Source organism: Pan troglodytes, chromosome 5, assembly GCF_028858775.2.
Source record: "Pan troglodytes isolate AG18354 chromosome 5, NHGRI_mPanTro3-v2.0_pri, whole genome shotgun sequence".
NCBI classification, from domain to species: domain Eukaryota; kingdom Metazoa; phylum Chordata; class Mammalia; order Primates; family Hominidae; genus Pan; species Pan troglodytes.
The window spans coordinates 82,471,751-82,488,964 of NC_072403.2; the positions used below are offsets into that span (position 1 = coordinate 82,471,751).

Here is a 17,214-nt window from a genome sequence, read left to right on the forward strand (position 1 = left end):
CTTTATTCATAATCATCAAATTTGGAAGCAACCAAGATGTCCTTCAGTAGGTAACTGGATAAACAAACTGTTGCCCGTTCATACAGTGGAATGTTATTTAGCAATAAAAAGAAATGATCAGTGAAGCCATGAAAAGACATAGAGGAAACTTGAAAGCATATTGCAGGCTGAAAGAAGCCAACCTGAAAAATCTACATATACTGTATGATTTCAACTATACGACATTCTGGAAAAAGAAAAACTATGGTGACAGTAAAAAGATCCGGGTTGTCAGGGGCTCTGGGGGACAGAGGGAGGGACAGGTAGGTAGAGCACAGGGGATTTGGGGGGCAGTAAAGTATTCTGTATGATACTGTAATGGTATATATATGTCATTATATATTTTTCAAGCCCCATGTACCACACCAAGAGTGAACCTTAATGTAAATAATGGACTTTAATATTGATATATTAATGTTGGTTCATCAGTTGAAACAAATGTATCACAGTAACACAAGATGTAAATAAGAGGGGAAGCTGGATGTGTAGGGGTGGAGAAGAAGGGCAATATGGAAACTCTTCGTACTTTCTGATCAGTTTTTCTGTAAACCTAAAACTGCTGTAAAAAAAAATAAAGTAACTTTTAAAAAAATTGCCTACTTATTCAAACATTTCAATTATCTTGGTGTCTCTTTCTATTGGCTGATTTTATCTCGATTGTACATTATATTTTCCTGATGCTTTGCCTATCTAGTGCTTGTTCCTCAGTGCTTGAAAAAGTCACTTCATGTATTTTAACCAGTTTTACAGTTGTTTGCAGAAGGAAGAGGGTAAGTTCTCCTCTTGTGGTCTCAGTTGACATTAAAATAGAAGTTTTCAGCCCCGGCTGTACATTTGAATTACCTGGGGAACTTAGATCAGTGCTGAATGAGGTCCAGACCTAGGGAACTTTTTAAAAGTTCTGCAAGTGATTAACAGGGTTAGGGTATCCCTGAGTAACTGTGCTAGAAAGAGTGGGAACTGAAATTTGGCCTGTCCTCCTTGGAGTCTAGTTGCATCTGCCTGTAGAAGGAGCATGTTTTTGAAATTTATACTTTAAAGCTGCCATATGGATTAGCAGGATCCTAGATTCTAATGTGGACCCATTACCTTCCAGTAAGGAAACCAGAGTGTCAGTGAATTCTTATTAGCTTTTATTGAGATTTTAATATCATAAAATAGTATTTTCTTTTCTTTTCTTTTTTTTTTTTTTTTTTTTTGAGACAGAGTCTTGCTCTGTCACCCAGGCTGGAGTGCAGTGGCGTGACCTCGGCTCACTGCAAGCTCCGCCTCCCGGGTTCACGCCATTCTCCGTCTCAGCCTCCCAAGTAGCTGGGACTACAGGCACTCGCCACCACGCCCGGCTAATTTTTTTGTATTTTTGGTAGAGATGAGGTTTCACCGTGTTAGCCAGGATGGTCTCGATCTCCTGACCTTGTGATCCGCCCATCTCGGCCTCCCAAAGTGCTGGGATTACAGGCGTGAGCCACCGTACCCAGCCATAAAATAGTATTTTCAACAGTATTGATGGAACTTATGTTCTAGTAGAGGGAAAAAGTTAGGAATAGCTTGTATAGCCATTCTTTTCCACTTTAAGAACCTCTTTACAATGATGCATTATTTACTCAAAACATTATGAAGTTTGCATTTTTAAGAAGAGATACTTATTGCTTAAACTACTTGATCTGATATTCTTTGAGTATAACTGTGAATGTCTATTTTCTAAATAAAGTAAAAGTACTTCTTTCTGGGAACATATTGCTTATTTATAGTATATAATTTGATGCTTTTATATTTTGCAAGGTTTAGGCAGACTTCCAATTTGGCTATAACTATAAGCATAAACAATATTTTATCACCTTTATGTGTATATATACAAACCACATCTAGCACTTCCAGTAAATAAGTCTATCCAGGTGGGGGATGGTGGCTTATGCCAATAATGCTAACATTTTGGGAGGCTGAGGTGGGTGGATCACTTGAGCCCAGGAGTTCCAGACCAGCCTGGGCAAGATGGGGAAACCTCATCTCTACAAAAAATACAACTATTAGCCAGGCATGGTGGTGTGCACGTCTTCCTTTTTCCTTTTTTTTTTTTTTTTTTTAGATGGAGTTTCGCTCTTGTCACCCAGGCTGGAGTGCAATGGCACGATCTTAGCTCACTGCAACCTCTGCCTCCCCGGTTCAAGCATTTCTCCTGCCTCAGCCTCCTAATTAGCTGAGATTACAGGTGCCTGCCACCATGTCCAGCTAATTTTTGTATTTTTAGTAGAGACAGGGTTTCACCGTGTTGGTTAGGCTGGTCTCGAACTCCTCCCCTCAGGTGATCCGCCTGCCTCGGCCTCCCAAAGTGGTGGGATTACAGGCATGAGCCCCATGCCCAGCCAGTAGTGTGATCTTTAATGGGTAATTTTTTTTCTTTAAATATTCTAACCATAATCTTTGATGTTACTATTGGAATTGTTTTGAAGCACCACAGTAGTGCCCATATATGACAGTGAACTTAATACATGTTGTGTTTGTTCTGACTGTTTCACCAACTAGCATTCCCTTCATCTCTCTTCCTCTACTTGGGTCTCCATATTCCCTGAGAAACAGCAATATTTAAATTAGGCCAGTTAATATGCAATGATCTCTAAGTGTTCAAGTGAGAGGAAAAGTTGCAAGTTTCTCACTTTAAATCAGAAGCTCGAGATGATTAAGCTTAGGGAGGAAGGCATGTCGAAAGCCAAGATAGACTGCAAGGTAGGTCTCTTGCACCAGTTAGCCAACTTGTGAATGTAAAGGAAAAGTTATTGAAGGAAATTGAAATGCTTCTCTAATGGAACGATAAGAAAGTGAAACAGCCTTAGTAGTGATGTGGGAAAAGATTGAGTGTTCTGGATAGAAGATCAAACCAGCCACAACAGTGCCTTAAGTCAAAGCCTAATCCACAGCAGGGTCCTAACTCTTTTCAATTGTATGAAGGCTGAAAGGTAAGGAAGCTACAGAAGAAAAATTTGAAACTAGCAGAGATTGGGTGTTGAGGTTTAAGGCAGGAAGTCTCCATAACATAAAAGTGTGAGGTAAGGCAGCAAGTTCTGATGGAGAAGCTACAGCACATTATCCAGAAGATCTAGCAAAAATAATTGATGAAGGTGGCTGCACTAAACAACAGATTTTCAATGGAGATAAAACAGCCTTCTAGTAGAAGAAAATGCCATCTAGGACTTTCATAGCTAGAAAAGAGAAATCAGTACATGACTTTAAAGGGCAGGCTGACTCTCTTGTTAGGAGCTAATGTAACTGGTGCCTTGAAGTTGAAGCCAGTACTCATTTACCATTCCTAAATTCTAGAGCTCTTGAGAATTATGCAGAATCTACTCTGCTGTATTAACAAAACAACAAAGCCTAGATTACAGCACATCTGTTTACAGCATGGTTTACTAAATATTTTAAGCCCACTGTTGAGACCTACAGTTCAGGAATAAAAAGATTCCTTTCAGAATATTATTGCTCATTAATATTGCACCTACTCAGCCAAGACCTCTCATGGAGATATACAAGGAGATTAACGATGTTTCCATGTGGACTAACACAGCGATCTATTCTTCAGCCCATGTGATGCATGAGTCATTTTGACTTTCAAACCTTATTACTTAAATACGTTTTGTAAGGTGTTGGCTGCCCCAGATGGTGATTCCTCTGGTGGATCTGGGCAAAAGGAAAACTTTTGGGAAAAAATCACCGTTGTAGATGCCATTAAGAACATTCATGATTCAAGGAAGTAGGTCAAAATATCAACATGAACAGAAGTTTGGAAGAGGTTGATTCTAACCCTCATAGGTAACTTTGAGGGGGTCACGACGAGTGGAGAAAATAACTGCAAATGTGGTATAAATAGCAAGAGAACTAGAATTAGAAGTGGAGCCTGAAGATGTGACTGAATGGCTGCAATCTCATTATCAAACTTGAATAGATGAAGAGTTGCTTCTTATGGATGAACAGAGAAAGTGGTTTCTTGAGATAGACTCTACTCCTGGTGAAGATGCTGCGAACATTGTTGAAATAACAAAAGATTTGGAATATTACATAAACTTAGTTGAAAAAGCAGTGGCAGGGGTCAAGAGGATTGACTCAATTTTGAAGTTCTACTCTGGGTAAAATGCTGTTAAACTGCATCACATGCTAAAGAGAAATCTTTTGTGAAAGGAAGAGTCAATTGATGCAGCAAACTTCATTGTTGTAGTTTAAGAAATTGCCATAGCCACCGCAGCCACCCTGATCAGCAGCTATCAATATCAAGGCAAGACCTTCCAGCAGCAAAACTAGCCGAAGGCTCAGATGATCATTAGCATTTTTAACAATAAAATATTTTTAAAGTATACACATTGGCTTTTTTAAAAAAGGTATAATGCTATTGCACACTTAAGAGACTACAGTATAGTGTAAACATAACTTTTATACACACTGGGAAACTGAAAAAATTCATGTGACTTGCTTTATTGCAATATTCACCTTATTGTGGTGGTCTGGACCCTAACCCATAATATTTCCAAGGCATGCCTATACTAAACATACTTTAGTATAGGTATGATATGATATATATATATATATGATAATGATTTCGTTGTGAATTTTATTTAATGTGCTCAACTTTTAATGCACTAGTATTCCATGTTATTAAAAATGCCAGGATATTGGAATATCCATTAAAAGACCTCAAGTATTAATTTTTTATTTATTTTGTGTGATCTTTTATAGGGGAATTCTAGGCTTTTTTTTAAGGACGGATATTTCTTCATCACGTTCTCATCATTTCTTGTAACTGCCTGTGTACTTACCTCTGTAATTCATTTTTCTTTGTCTATTTTGCTCTTTTAATGTGGTGTGGATTGGGAAAGCAAATAACTGAAACCAAGTGCAATTGTATCAACCAGTAAGTATAAATCAGCTTTGTAATGAAACGATTTTATGATATTTTGCTATGAGTTAGTGCAAGGACGTAAAAAACATTTGTTCAGTAAACATTTGCAAGGTGCTTATTTTTTTCAAGGCAGCATAGATATTAGGTAATCTATCAGATAAAGACCCTGCACTCAAGATTAGAATCTAATCTGAATGCACATGTATAGAATTGTAATATAAATACTGTGTTAGCAATTTGAACAGCATTATTAGAATGAACACAGATACAGGAGTATTTAACTCTGTGAAGCATTAACAAATACTTATTTTGAATGCTTGGCTGTCTTCCTCCTAGCTTTTGAATAAGTGATGTTGCCAAATAAGTTTTTTTTTAATTGGGCACACAAAATTCATTTTTTATAAACATCAAAAATGCATGCCAAAATACATACATATACAAAACAGTAATATATATATTCCCCATATTTGAAATTTAAATTTGTAAATTAAAAATTTTTTTCTGTCAAACTTTTGCCTGAAAATTAGCTGTATTGCCATCAGGTGGCAGTCATACCTTAGTTATGGCCACACACTACAGTTAATACCCTTAGTTGTAATAGCTACAGCATGATAATTATGCTGAGAGTGAATTTAGAAAGAACTTCATTTGGGTGCATACAAGAAAGATTTCTGATAACAAGGAGTCTTAATGCAGAAAGGAAAAGGTAAGTGTTTGGAGCACAAGAATTGGAGTTTCTCAAATCTTCGTTTGAATCACAGGTTTATCGCCTACTAGCTATGTTATCTTGGCCAAATAATTAACCTCTTTGTGTCTTTGTTTCCTCACCTATTAAATGAAGATAATATCATCCTAGAGGTTTTTTGTTTGTTTGTTTTTTCTTCATCATTCAATTTGACATTGAGTTTTTATGTGGTTTAAGTCAAAGAATTAGAATAAAGTTTTTAGTGTGGAGACTATGAGGTAGAGTACTGTCAAGAAATGATCATTATTGTAGGACTTAGAGAAGGTAGAGAGAGAAGGAAAAGCAGCTAGCGCCAGTTTCGTAGGTCCAGCTGCAACCGCAGGAATCCAGATAACTTAAAGATGCGTTTTTTTCACGCTTTATAGCCCCAAAGGAAATCATCTTAATAGCCAGACAGGCTGTTATTTTTCTCTCACCTTTCCTTTAATGTTGGAGAGGGGAAAAAAGCATTTGGACCACATATGAAAGTAAAGACACAGAATGCATCCTTCTCATTGATATCTTCTTTTCCCACTTCCCTCATTGACTTGTTTGTCTGAAGACCCAGGTTTATCTGCTTAGGGAAACAAGTTTAGTAAGTCAGAAATTCACCTGGCCGGATATTGATGACAAGTAAAATAGGTCTCTAATTTGTTGGACATTTAAAACCAAAGAATCCTAGATCTTACTTTGTTTAGAAAATAATTGTAGAGGTAATATAATTTCTCCTCCCTGTACTGTCCAAATAAGACATCTTTTCCGGCTCCTGTTGCCTAATTTTGCTCCAGTAGCTGACAAAGCCTTTCCTTTCATAATTAAAAATGAAAGGGTTAAAATACAAATATAATGGAAGAAATGTTCAGCTAGATTCAACATGTATTTATCAAGTACTTGATTCTGTAATATGCCAAGATACATGTTTTGTGGGGATGCAAAGGTCATCAAAACATAGCTTTGCCTTTTTTTTGTTTGTTTTTTTGAGACAGGAGTTTCACTCTTGTCGCCCAGGCTGGAGTGCAAGGGCGCCATCTTGGCTCACTGCAACCCCTGCCTCCTGGGTTCAGGCGATTCTCCTGCCTCAGCCTCCCGAGTAGCTGGGATTACAAGCGCCTGCCACCATGCCCCACTAATTTTTGTGTTTTTAGTAGAGATAGGGTTTCACCATGTTGGCCAGGCTGGTCTCGAACTCTTGACCTCAGGTAATCCACCCACCTCAGCCTCCCAGAGTGCTGGGATTACAGGTGTGAGGCACCACGTCTGGCCCATAGCTTCTCTTCTAAAGAACATAACACTTTAGGAGGGGAGATGATTTATTTTAAGACAAAAGGTGGTAAAGGCTATGGTGGTAATCATAATAGTTTATATTTATATATGCTTTCCAGATTTATTTCATACAGTACAAAAATACATTGGCAACACTGAAGAGGGAGAAGGGAAGTTTAATTCTGATGGGTGATTGTGGAAGGCCTAATGGAGGCAGTTTCTCTCCTTACCATAAGATGCCGGATTGACTTTTTAAATACGTCATGTTATTAATACTCTCCTTTGGAATTTTTTAGGTACGCAGATTTTCTGAGGCATTCTTTTGTTTTGAGCATCCAAGAGAAGCTGCCATTGCATACCAGGAACTTCAGTGAGTAATATAAATTCAAAATTAAAATGATATTACTTCCTTTTACATAAGATACCTGTCTCAGAATTTATCAGTGACAGAATATACAGTATTAACAATATAAGAAATTAGGAGAATTTGAATTTCAGAAATCCCATCTATAATCAAATTGTTTCATCTTATTAGTTACTTCATTAAAGTTCCATACTTTACATATAAAGAAGCATAATGCACTGTATTCCTCCCTCCTTTTTTATCAGATCTACCATAATCTTGGTAGTCTCATACAGCTTTGGCTGTAGCCTTCCATTTAGCCATATTCTGTCTTTATTTTCACAGGCCAGAATTTCTTATGTTCATCCTTTTTTATTACAGATTTTCATATATACTGTCTTCTGTAATTGTAAATGATTTACGATTAAAATATCCAGAACAAATGCCTTCTATCTTTCCTAGTGAGTAGATTTAGTCCTGGTTTTCTTTGGCATTAAAGAATATTTTGAGGACATTATGCTGAGCAAAAAAAGCTAGACATTAAAATTTGAATACTGTATGATTCTACTTATATGAAGTTATAGAACAAGCAAAAGCAAGATGGAAAAAAGACAGGACATGGTTTTCTTGGCATTGACTTGGGCTGGATTGGGAAGACATGAGGGAACCATCTGAGTAGATGGAAATGTTCTGTATCATATATCCATTTGTCAAAAGCATACAGCTAAGATTTATATTTTAATGCATATAAATTATACCACAAAAAAATCCTGTAAATAATAATAGAGTATCAGGGTAGGTAGTGAGTGCTGATAGAAAGGGTATATGTTAACTGTTGAAGTTCGGAGGTATGTATATGGGGTATTTTATACTATTCTTTGATTTGTTTGAAATTTTCCATAAGACAGGGTTTTCTGTTTTAACTGTTTTGTATTAGAAAATTATACATCTTGTTTTAAAATAGCTGTTAATTTTATTTGTCAATATATGTTAAGTAGAAACAGTAGAAATGAAACATGTCTTTTTCCCAGCACTGTCATCAAATAATTATTAAGCAGTTAAGCTTTTGGTATTTCTCTTATATGCGATTTGCAGCAGATTTAGAAGTTGAGACATTAAGCATAGAAATTCACTTTAAAATAACATAAGAAAGTATGGAAGAATATAATGGGAATTACATAAATAATTAGCATTCTGTAATTTAATAAGTCAATAATTTATTGCCAACAAACTATCATTTTCATTTTACCAGTTTTTATCGCTGACCAAGCAGCTCTCTCATAAGAAGGTTATGTCTTGCAGATGAGGGATAGGAATTGAGGAGGGAAGGGGAAAGGGTAGATTCTACAAAGGGGAGTTGGGTATAATTTTTCTAAATTACAATCTGACTTAAGAAATATTTTTCAGTGCTCAGAGTCATCTACAGATGTGCACCGCTATCAAAAATACTTCCTTCTGCAGTTCTCTTCCACCCTTACCTATTGAATGTAGTGAATTAGATGGAGATCTCAATTCATTACCTATAATCTTTGAAGATAGGTATTTAGATTCAGTTACTGAAGGTAAGTGTAATCTAACTAAAATATACAAGCTATGTGTATAGTTTTCAGTATATTCTTCCTAATATACATAAAACCATTCCCTAATGTGGAATAGTTTTTTTCCCTCTCTAGTTTTATTTATGTTTGAGGATATTAGAAAGTTATAGTTAGAAAAAGAAGTCTTAATCATATGAGTTCTCACACCTTGTTTTAAACGTGAATCTTTTTTTCTTTGGATAAAAGACTTAGATGCACCCTGGATGGGAATTCAGAATCTTCAGAGATCAGAGTCCAGTAAAATGGATAAATATGAGACTGAAGAAAGCTCTGTAGCAGGACTTTCTAGCCCAGAGTTGAAAGTCAGACCTGCTGGTGCCTCCAGTATTTGGTATACAGAAGGTGAAAAGCAGCTAACAAAATCTCTAAAAGGAAAGAATGAAGAATCAAATAAATCCAAAGTTAAGGTTACTAAGCTTATGAAAACAATGAAATCTGAAAACACAAAAAAATTAATAAAACAGAACTCTAAGGATTCTGTGGTTTTGGTAGGCTACAAATGTTTGAAAAGTACAGCATCAAGTGATCTCACTAAATGCTTTGAAGGCAATCCTTCACATAGTCAGAAGGAAGGTCTGGATCCCACAATATGTGGATATAATTTTGACCCAAAGACCTACATGAGACAGACAAGTCAAAAGGAAGCTAGCTGTTTGCCAACTAATACAGAGAGAACTGAACAAAAGTCTCCAGATATTGAAAATATGCAACCAGACCAGTTTGATCCTTTGAACTCTGGCAACCTAAATCTTTGTGCAAATTTGTCCATTTCAGGTAAACTTGATATCTCCCAGGACGATAGTGAAATTACACAAATGGAACACAATCTGGCATCCAGAAGGTCATCAGACGATTGCCATGATCATCAAACAACCCCATCTTTGGGAGTTAGAACAATTGAAATAAAGCCCAGTAATAAAGATCCTTTCAGTGGAGAGAAAATAACTGTCAAACTAGGACCTTGGACAGAGCTTCGACAAGAAGAAATACTTGTGGATAATTTACTACCCAACTTTGAGTCCTTAGAATCTAATGGTAAATCTAAATCTATAGAAATAACATTTGAAAAGGAAGCTTTGCAAGAAGCAAAGTGTCTTTCTATTGGAGAATCATTAACTAAATTAAGAAGTAATCTACCTGCCCCTTCTACAAAAGAATATCATGTTGTAGTAAGTGGAGATACAATTAAGTTACCAGATATTAATGCCACATATGCCTCATCTAGATTTTCAGATTCAGGTGTTGAAAGTGAACCAAGTTCTTTTGCGACACATCCAAACACTGATTTAGTCTTTGAAACTGTGCAAGGGCAAGGTCCTTGCAGTAGTGAAAGATTATTTCCTCAGCTTTTGATGAAACCTGATTATAATGTAAAATTTTCATTAGGAAATCATTGTACTGAGAGTACAAGTGCTATAAGTGAAATACAGTCATCTTTGACATCCATAAACTCTCTACCCTCCGATGATGAACTGTCACCTGATGAAAATTCTAAGAAATCTGTTGTACCTGAATGCCATCTAAATGATAGCAAAACTGTATTAAATCTAGGAACGACTGATTTGCCAAAATGTGATGATACTAAAAAGTCAAGTATCACTTTGCAACAGCAGAGTGTTGTATTTTCAGGGAACTTGGACAATGAAACTGTAGCAATACATTCCTTAAATTCAAGCATTAAAGACCCTTTACAATTTGTTTTTTCAGATGAAGAGACTTCCAGTGATGTGAAAAGTAGTTGCAGCTCCAAACCTAACTTGGATACTATGTGTAAAGGCTTCCAGAGTCCTGATAAATCTAATAACTCTACAGGGACAGCAATTACATTAAATTCAAAACTGATTTGTTTAGGCACTCCTTGTGTCATTTCAGGTTCCATTTCTAGTAATACAGATGTTAGTGAAGATAGAACTATGGAAAAAAATAGTGATGTATTAAATCTCACACAGATGTATTCAGAAATCCCTACAGTTGAAAGTGAAACTCATCTGGGTACAAGTGATCCTTTTTCAGCCAGTACTGATATAGTAAAGCAAGGGCTTGTGGAAAATTATTTTGGTTCTCAAAGCAGTACGGATATTTCTGACACATGTGCTGTTAGCTACAGCAATGCACTTAGCCCTCAGAAGGAAACTTCTGAAAAAGAAATTAGTAATCTTCAGCAGGAACAGGATAAAGAGGATGAGGAGGAAGAGCAGGATCAACAAATGGTTCAAAATGGGTACTATGAAGAATCAGATTATTCAGCTTTGGATGGAACAATAAATGCTCACTATACAAGCAGAGATGAACTAATGGAAGAAAGACTTACAAAATCTGAAAAAATAAACAGTGACTATCTGAGAGATGGTATAAATATGCCTACTGTCTGTACTTCTGGTTGTTTGTCCTTCCCGTCTGCACCACGAGAGTCTCCTTGTAATGTTAAATATTCTTCCAAAAGTAAATTTGATGCCATTACAAAGCAGCCAAGCAGTACTTCTTACAACTTCACTTCTTCGATTTCCTGGTATGAAAGTTCACCAAAACCTCAAATACAAGCGTAAGTAATGGAACGTAATAGTACCTGCTGCTAAATATATACATATACACACACACACACACACACACACACATATATATAAAATCATAGATAGTGCTAAAGGATTGAGTGTCTATTTTGTTGTCTGGTTTCTGTAATACAAAAGTGCTTCTTTGATGACTATCCGAAATAGAGAAATGAACATAATATACCCTTGGCCAGACAGACCTATAGTTCCTGAATGATCCTGCTGTTCTGCTGTTCTATAGGATAGACATTCCTGATACAGATTTTCCAATGGTAGTTTTGTGTTAGAAGTATGGAATAATTGAGCTTAAAACCCTTTTTTCATCAGTCCCTCATTTCTCCTCCATTAACTTCCAGACAAAAGCCAAGTTTTATGAGTTTATCTAGGAAATAAGGATAATATTAGTTAAATGAGTAACAGGGTAGTGGAAACTTCTTAAACTTACCAGATGCTGATTGCCTTCAGCTAAGTCATTGGTTTCCAGAATTGAGATTTCATGTACCAGTAAAATATCCAGAAAAATCTGGGGATGATACAGGTTTACCAGCGTGTACCGGTTCTTAAAATATTCTATTGCCTCAGCCAGACTGAGTCATAATATTTGGGGTAAGAGGTCTTGGCATGTATATATAGAGAGAGATTTTTAAAGTTCCCAGATTATTCTGATTTATACGCAGAAATTAAGATACATAGTGTCTAAAGCTAGTGAAACCACTGAGGTAACAATAGCCAATTAAAAAATTGTGATATGCAGGGAAAATAAAGTTTATATCACCGTCTGGTTACTTCAGATTGTCTGAGTCATCAGAAAGCAATGATCTCTAATATAGACTTTATATATTTTTGGCCAGCTTATCCTACTCAGTTTAGTGTTCATCAGGTTCCTCTTCCAGCTTCACTTTATCAGTCCGAATGATGTATGTTAAATAGTTAATAATTTTTGATGTTTGCAATCCCCAAATTGGTTAGATTGTCCGTCATTGCAAACGAGTATATACCACTAATTGTATGCAGTCACATTCCCCTCTTCGTTCTGCTCCTTCTTATTGGTATTTTTAGAGAAAAATACAAATAACCTAATCTGCTAAATACCGTAACTCCATTCTCACTGTTACATTTTGTAAATCACTCCTTCCCTTCCATTTATGCAAGATTAAAAAGGAGCAAAGGGGATAAGATTTCATTACAGGATAAACATCAGATTATCACCTCTCCAGTCCCTCTCCCAGCTTTTCTGTGCGTACAGTATTAAATTTTGCAGAAAGTATAACTTCACTCAGAATGTTTTCTTAGAGTTGATTTCAAGTTTAAAAGAATATTTTCAAGTGATTTCAGGTTTAAAGTGTTCATTGTATTTGATAGAATATGTACTACAAATAATAAAGAAAATTACTCTCTGATTTCTAAATCACTTAGGTGATGCCACATATTTTCATGGTTTTAAAACCAAATATTGTTGGGTTTCCACTTCTACAATTCTCTAAATTCAGGAGGGTTCTAACAACTGAATATGATCCTTAGTAAAGAGTATCTTTTGTATTTTGCTTCAGCTTCCTTCAGGCAAAAGAAGAACTGAAGCTACTAAAACTTCCTGGGTTCATGTACAGTGAAGTTCCTCTGCTGGCGTCCTCAGTACCTTATTTTAGCGTAGAAGAAGAGGATGGTTCTGAAGATGGAGTACATCTGATTGTCTGTGTGCACGGTTTAGATGGTATGTGACATCTATGGATGTAACCCAGAGCAACTCAATATATTTTTTTCCTAATAGATCTCATTTAGTTTCATTTAGTCTTTGAACTAAAAAAAGATTTTTAAATTGCTTAAATTAATTGAATCTTAAATGCATTCTGAAACAGAAATATGCTTAATTTTAATTATCCTAAGTGTAATATTAGATTCCTTCGTAAGTAAATTTTCCATGGAACTGACACTTATGTGCCAACATTTTGTTTAATTTGGGATTTTTTTTTTTCATTATACTTTAAGTTCTGGGATACATACGCAGAACATGTAGGTTTGTTACATAGGTATACACGTGCCATGGTGGTTTGCTGTCATCTACATTAGGTATTTCTCCTAATGCTATCCCTCCCCTAGTCCCCCACCCCCCGACAGGCCCCATTGTGTGATGTCCCCCTCCCTGTGTCTATTTGTTCTCATTGTTCAACTCCTACTTAGAAGTGAGAACATGTAGTGTTTGGTTTTCTGTTCCTGTGTTAGTTTGCTGAGAATGATGATTTCCAGCTTCATCCATGTCCCTGCAAAGGACATGAGCTCAGTGGATTTTTTTTTTAATCTTCTCTCTTATTGTTGGTTTTGCCAGCTGTCACCTCATGGCAGTTATTTTGTCTCCCTTTGATAGTCTTTCTGGTTCCCTTTTACCTGGCTGCTTTAAACTTTGTGTGCTAGAAAACTCGGTATTTCTAGAAGTTAAAATTTCATTAATTAAGTTATAAAAATTAAATTATAAATACAGGTACCTGGCTTTAGTGCTGGGGTTTTATGACAGCTGTTTCGGTTACTCAACAGTTTTTTTTTAGATGTAGGAACTGTTAGAAGATGCCAAATATCTCTAGAACAATGCAATATTACTATATTATGAGATTCTATAGCAGCAAACTAGATTTTTATGGATTATGAAAATATTAAACAAATGTCCCTGGTACTAAATTGTCATAAAATTGGAGACTTTTCTTTAAAAAAAAAAAAAAACCAGACTCTCAAGAAATAAAATATTCTCAATGCTAACTTTTCTTCCCTCCCCCCAAACAATAAAGTCTTCAAAGAATTATCCCCCAAGAAAGACTTCTGGACCCAGAATCTGCCAGAATCTCTGGCAAATTCTTTTTTAAAAATTTTAAGAAGCAAATTATCCCTGTGTTACATAAATTGTTCTAGAACAATGGAGAAAAAGATAGAAAGCAGCCCATTTTATTCCTTAAAGTTAACCTAGCCTTGTTACCAAATCCAATAAAGATATCACACCAACACCTGCCGCCAAAAAACAGTAGACCTGTCTGACATAAATATACTTAATGGGCCGGGCGCTGTGGCTTACACCTGTAATCCCAGCACTTTGGGAGGCTGAGATGGGCGGATCACAAGGTCAGGCGATCAAGACCATCCTGGCTAACACAGTGAAACCCCGTCTCTACTAAAAATACAAAAAAAATTAGCTGGGCGTGGTGGCGGGCGCCTGTAGTCCCAGCTACTCCGGAGGCTGAGGCAGGAGAATGGCATGAACCTGGGAGGCGGAGCTTGCGGTGAGCCGAGATCGCGCCACTGCACTTCAGCCTGGGCTACAGACTAAGACTACGTCTCAAAAATAATAATAATAATAATAATGAATTCAAATATATTTAACCAAACTCTAGCACTTGGAATTAATATATTAGAGTAAGTTACTATAACAAATAAGGTTTATTTCCCAGAATGGAAGGATAAGTAAGTATAAGGAATTTCAGTAATAAAATACCCTACATCAGCAAATCAAGTAAGAAACTTCATAAAATTTAATATCCATTCCTAATTATTACAGTAAGCACAAAACTTTGATCTCAATAGGATTAGTCTATTTCCTTAATGTGATTAAGCATATATATTTCGAGCCTATAGAAAACTTATAGTTTGTGGTGAATATTAGAGGTACACCTTTTAAAATGAAGAATAAAACAATTATCTCTGTCAATGCATTAAATCATAAAATTCTAAAAGATAAATATCAGGTAAAATAAAAATTCAGCAGTTTATGACGACATGCTTATGTTGTTAGTAAACCAAAGGAATCCACTAAACTATTTTTGAAGATAATTATTTTTATATTTATATATGAGAGGAATTCAGAAAAAATGTGGAAAAATAAATTTGCCAGGCATGGTGCTGGCCAGCCTGTAATCCCAGCTGCTGAAGCAGGAGAATCACTTGAACCCAGGAGGCAGAGGTTGTAATGAGCCAAGACTGAGCCACTGCACTCTAGCCTGGGCAACAGAGTGAGACTCCATCTCAAACAAACAAACAAACAAAAATTGTGGAAAAATAGAGTTAAAAGATAAAAATAGAAATATAAACTTCATTTCTCAGTGCAAACTCTGTCTAGTTCAAGACACTTTCGTAAGCAATTATACCAGCCATTCTAGTAAATTTCCAAGAACTGAGGGTCCTGGGAATTTAGTCATGCCAGTGCCTTCTTTTTTACACATTAAACCAAAGAAAAATGGATCCCCTTTACAGAGTTTTTAAGATAAGAAAACAAAGTAGTCAGAGGAACCAAATCAGGACTGTAAGATGAATGCCTAATGATTTCCCATCAAAATTGCCCTCTTCATGAGAATAATGAGTAGGGATATTGTCATGATGGAGAAGGACTCTCTGGTGAAGCTTTTCCAGGCATTTTTCTGCTAAAGCTTTGGCTGATTTTCTCAAAACACTCTAATGATAAGCAGATATTATCATTCTTTGGTCCTCCAGAAAGTCAAGAAGCAAAATGCCTTGAGCATTCCAAAACACTGTTGCCTTGACCTTTGCTCTTAACTGGTCCACTTTTGCTTTGACTGGACCACTTCTACCTCTTGGTAGCTATTGGTTTGATTGTGTTTTGTCTTCAAGATGATACTGGTAAAGCCATGTTTCATTTCCTCTTACAATTCTTTGAAGAAATGTTTTAGGATCTTGATACCATTTGTTTAATATTTCCATTGAAAGCTCTGCTCTTGTCTGCAGCTAATTTGAGCACAATGGTTTTGACACCCATTGAGTGGAAAGTTTCTTCAACTTTAATTTTTCAGTCAGAATTCTGTAGGCTGAACCAATTGAGATGTCTAAGATGTCAGCTATTGTTTGTGCTGTTAATTGTCAGTCATTTTTAATTAGGGCATGAACAAAATGAAGTTTTTCCTCACAAATTGATGTGGGTGGTTTACTGCTGTATGCTTCATCTTCAACATTGTTTTTTCCCTTCTTTAAACAAGTTACCCATTTGTAAACTGCTGATTTCTTTGGGGGCATTTCCCAATAAACTTTTTTGTAAAGCCTCCGTTATTTCACCATTCTTCCACTGAAGCTTCACCGTAAGTGTGATGTTTGTTCTTGCTTCCATTTTAGCAGAATTCATGTTGTTTGATAAGGTTTCTTTTTAAACTGATTTCTTTTTTTTTTTTTTTTTTTTTTTTTTTGAGACAGAATCTCACTCCGTCAGCAGTGGCACGATCTCGGCTCACTGCAAGCTCCACCTCCCGGGTTCAGACCATTCTCCTGCCTCAGCTTCCCGAGTAGCTGGGATTACAGGCGTCTGCCACCACGCACGGCTAATTTTTTGTATTTTTAGTAGGGTTTCACTGTGTTAGCCAGGCTGGTCTTGATCTGACCTCGTGATCCGCCCGCCACAGCCTCCTAAAGTGCTGGGATTACAGGCGTGAGCCACCGTGCCCGGCCTCAAACTGATTTCTTATCCTTCTTAGTGCCTCAAACTAGATTCTGTTCAAACATGTTATAACAAATTAGTATGTGTTTATTTTGGTGTAAAAAATTTTTGAAACCCATACGTAGTTTTTTTTATGATGCATTTTCGATGAACTTTTTGAAGAACACTTGTGTCTTATATCTGTATTGTAAGCATATGTGTAGATGCCTTTTGAGTTAATTATTATTAAAATAAACTTTCTTAGATATTTAAATGGATTTTTATTTTTCTCAGTCTGTGCCAGTATCACCAAAGGAAGGTCAACAGATTAAATCTAAAATGCATTCACAGTTTGCTGTATGATTACCTAGAATGGTGATGGTAAGGCACCATTTATAGCTACTGTAGCCGGGAG

General features: G+C 36.3%; 1 protein-coding gene across 37 annotated transcripts in view; it reads left to right on the forward strand.

The window, feature by feature from the left end:
* The window catches only part of FAM135A (family with sequence similarity 135 member A), a 147,553-nt gene that overhangs the window by 101,767 nt on the left and 28,572 nt on the right, over window positions 1-17,214 (forward strand). For 16 of the 37 annotated variants that reach the window (XR_010158062.1, XM_016955771.4, XM_016955772.4 and 13 more), the window contains 4 exons: window positions 7,208-7,281; window positions 8,662-8,816; window positions 9,039-11,394; window positions 12,952-13,112. Coding sequence is in view for 36 of the 37 variants with exons in the window: in XM_016955771.4 (XP_016811260.1) it covers window positions 7,208-7,281; window positions 8,662-8,816; window positions 9,039-11,394; window positions 12,952-13,112 (2,746 nt within the window). In the remaining variant the exon portion in view is untranslated. Of the gene's footprint in view, window positions 1-1,440; window positions 4,937-7,207; window positions 7,282-8,661; window positions 8,817-9,038; window positions 11,395-12,951; window positions 13,113-17,214 lie in introns of those variants that run through there. The other 21 variants (XM_016955786.4, XM_063813166.1, XM_063813167.1 and 18 more) reach the window with 4 other exon arrangements.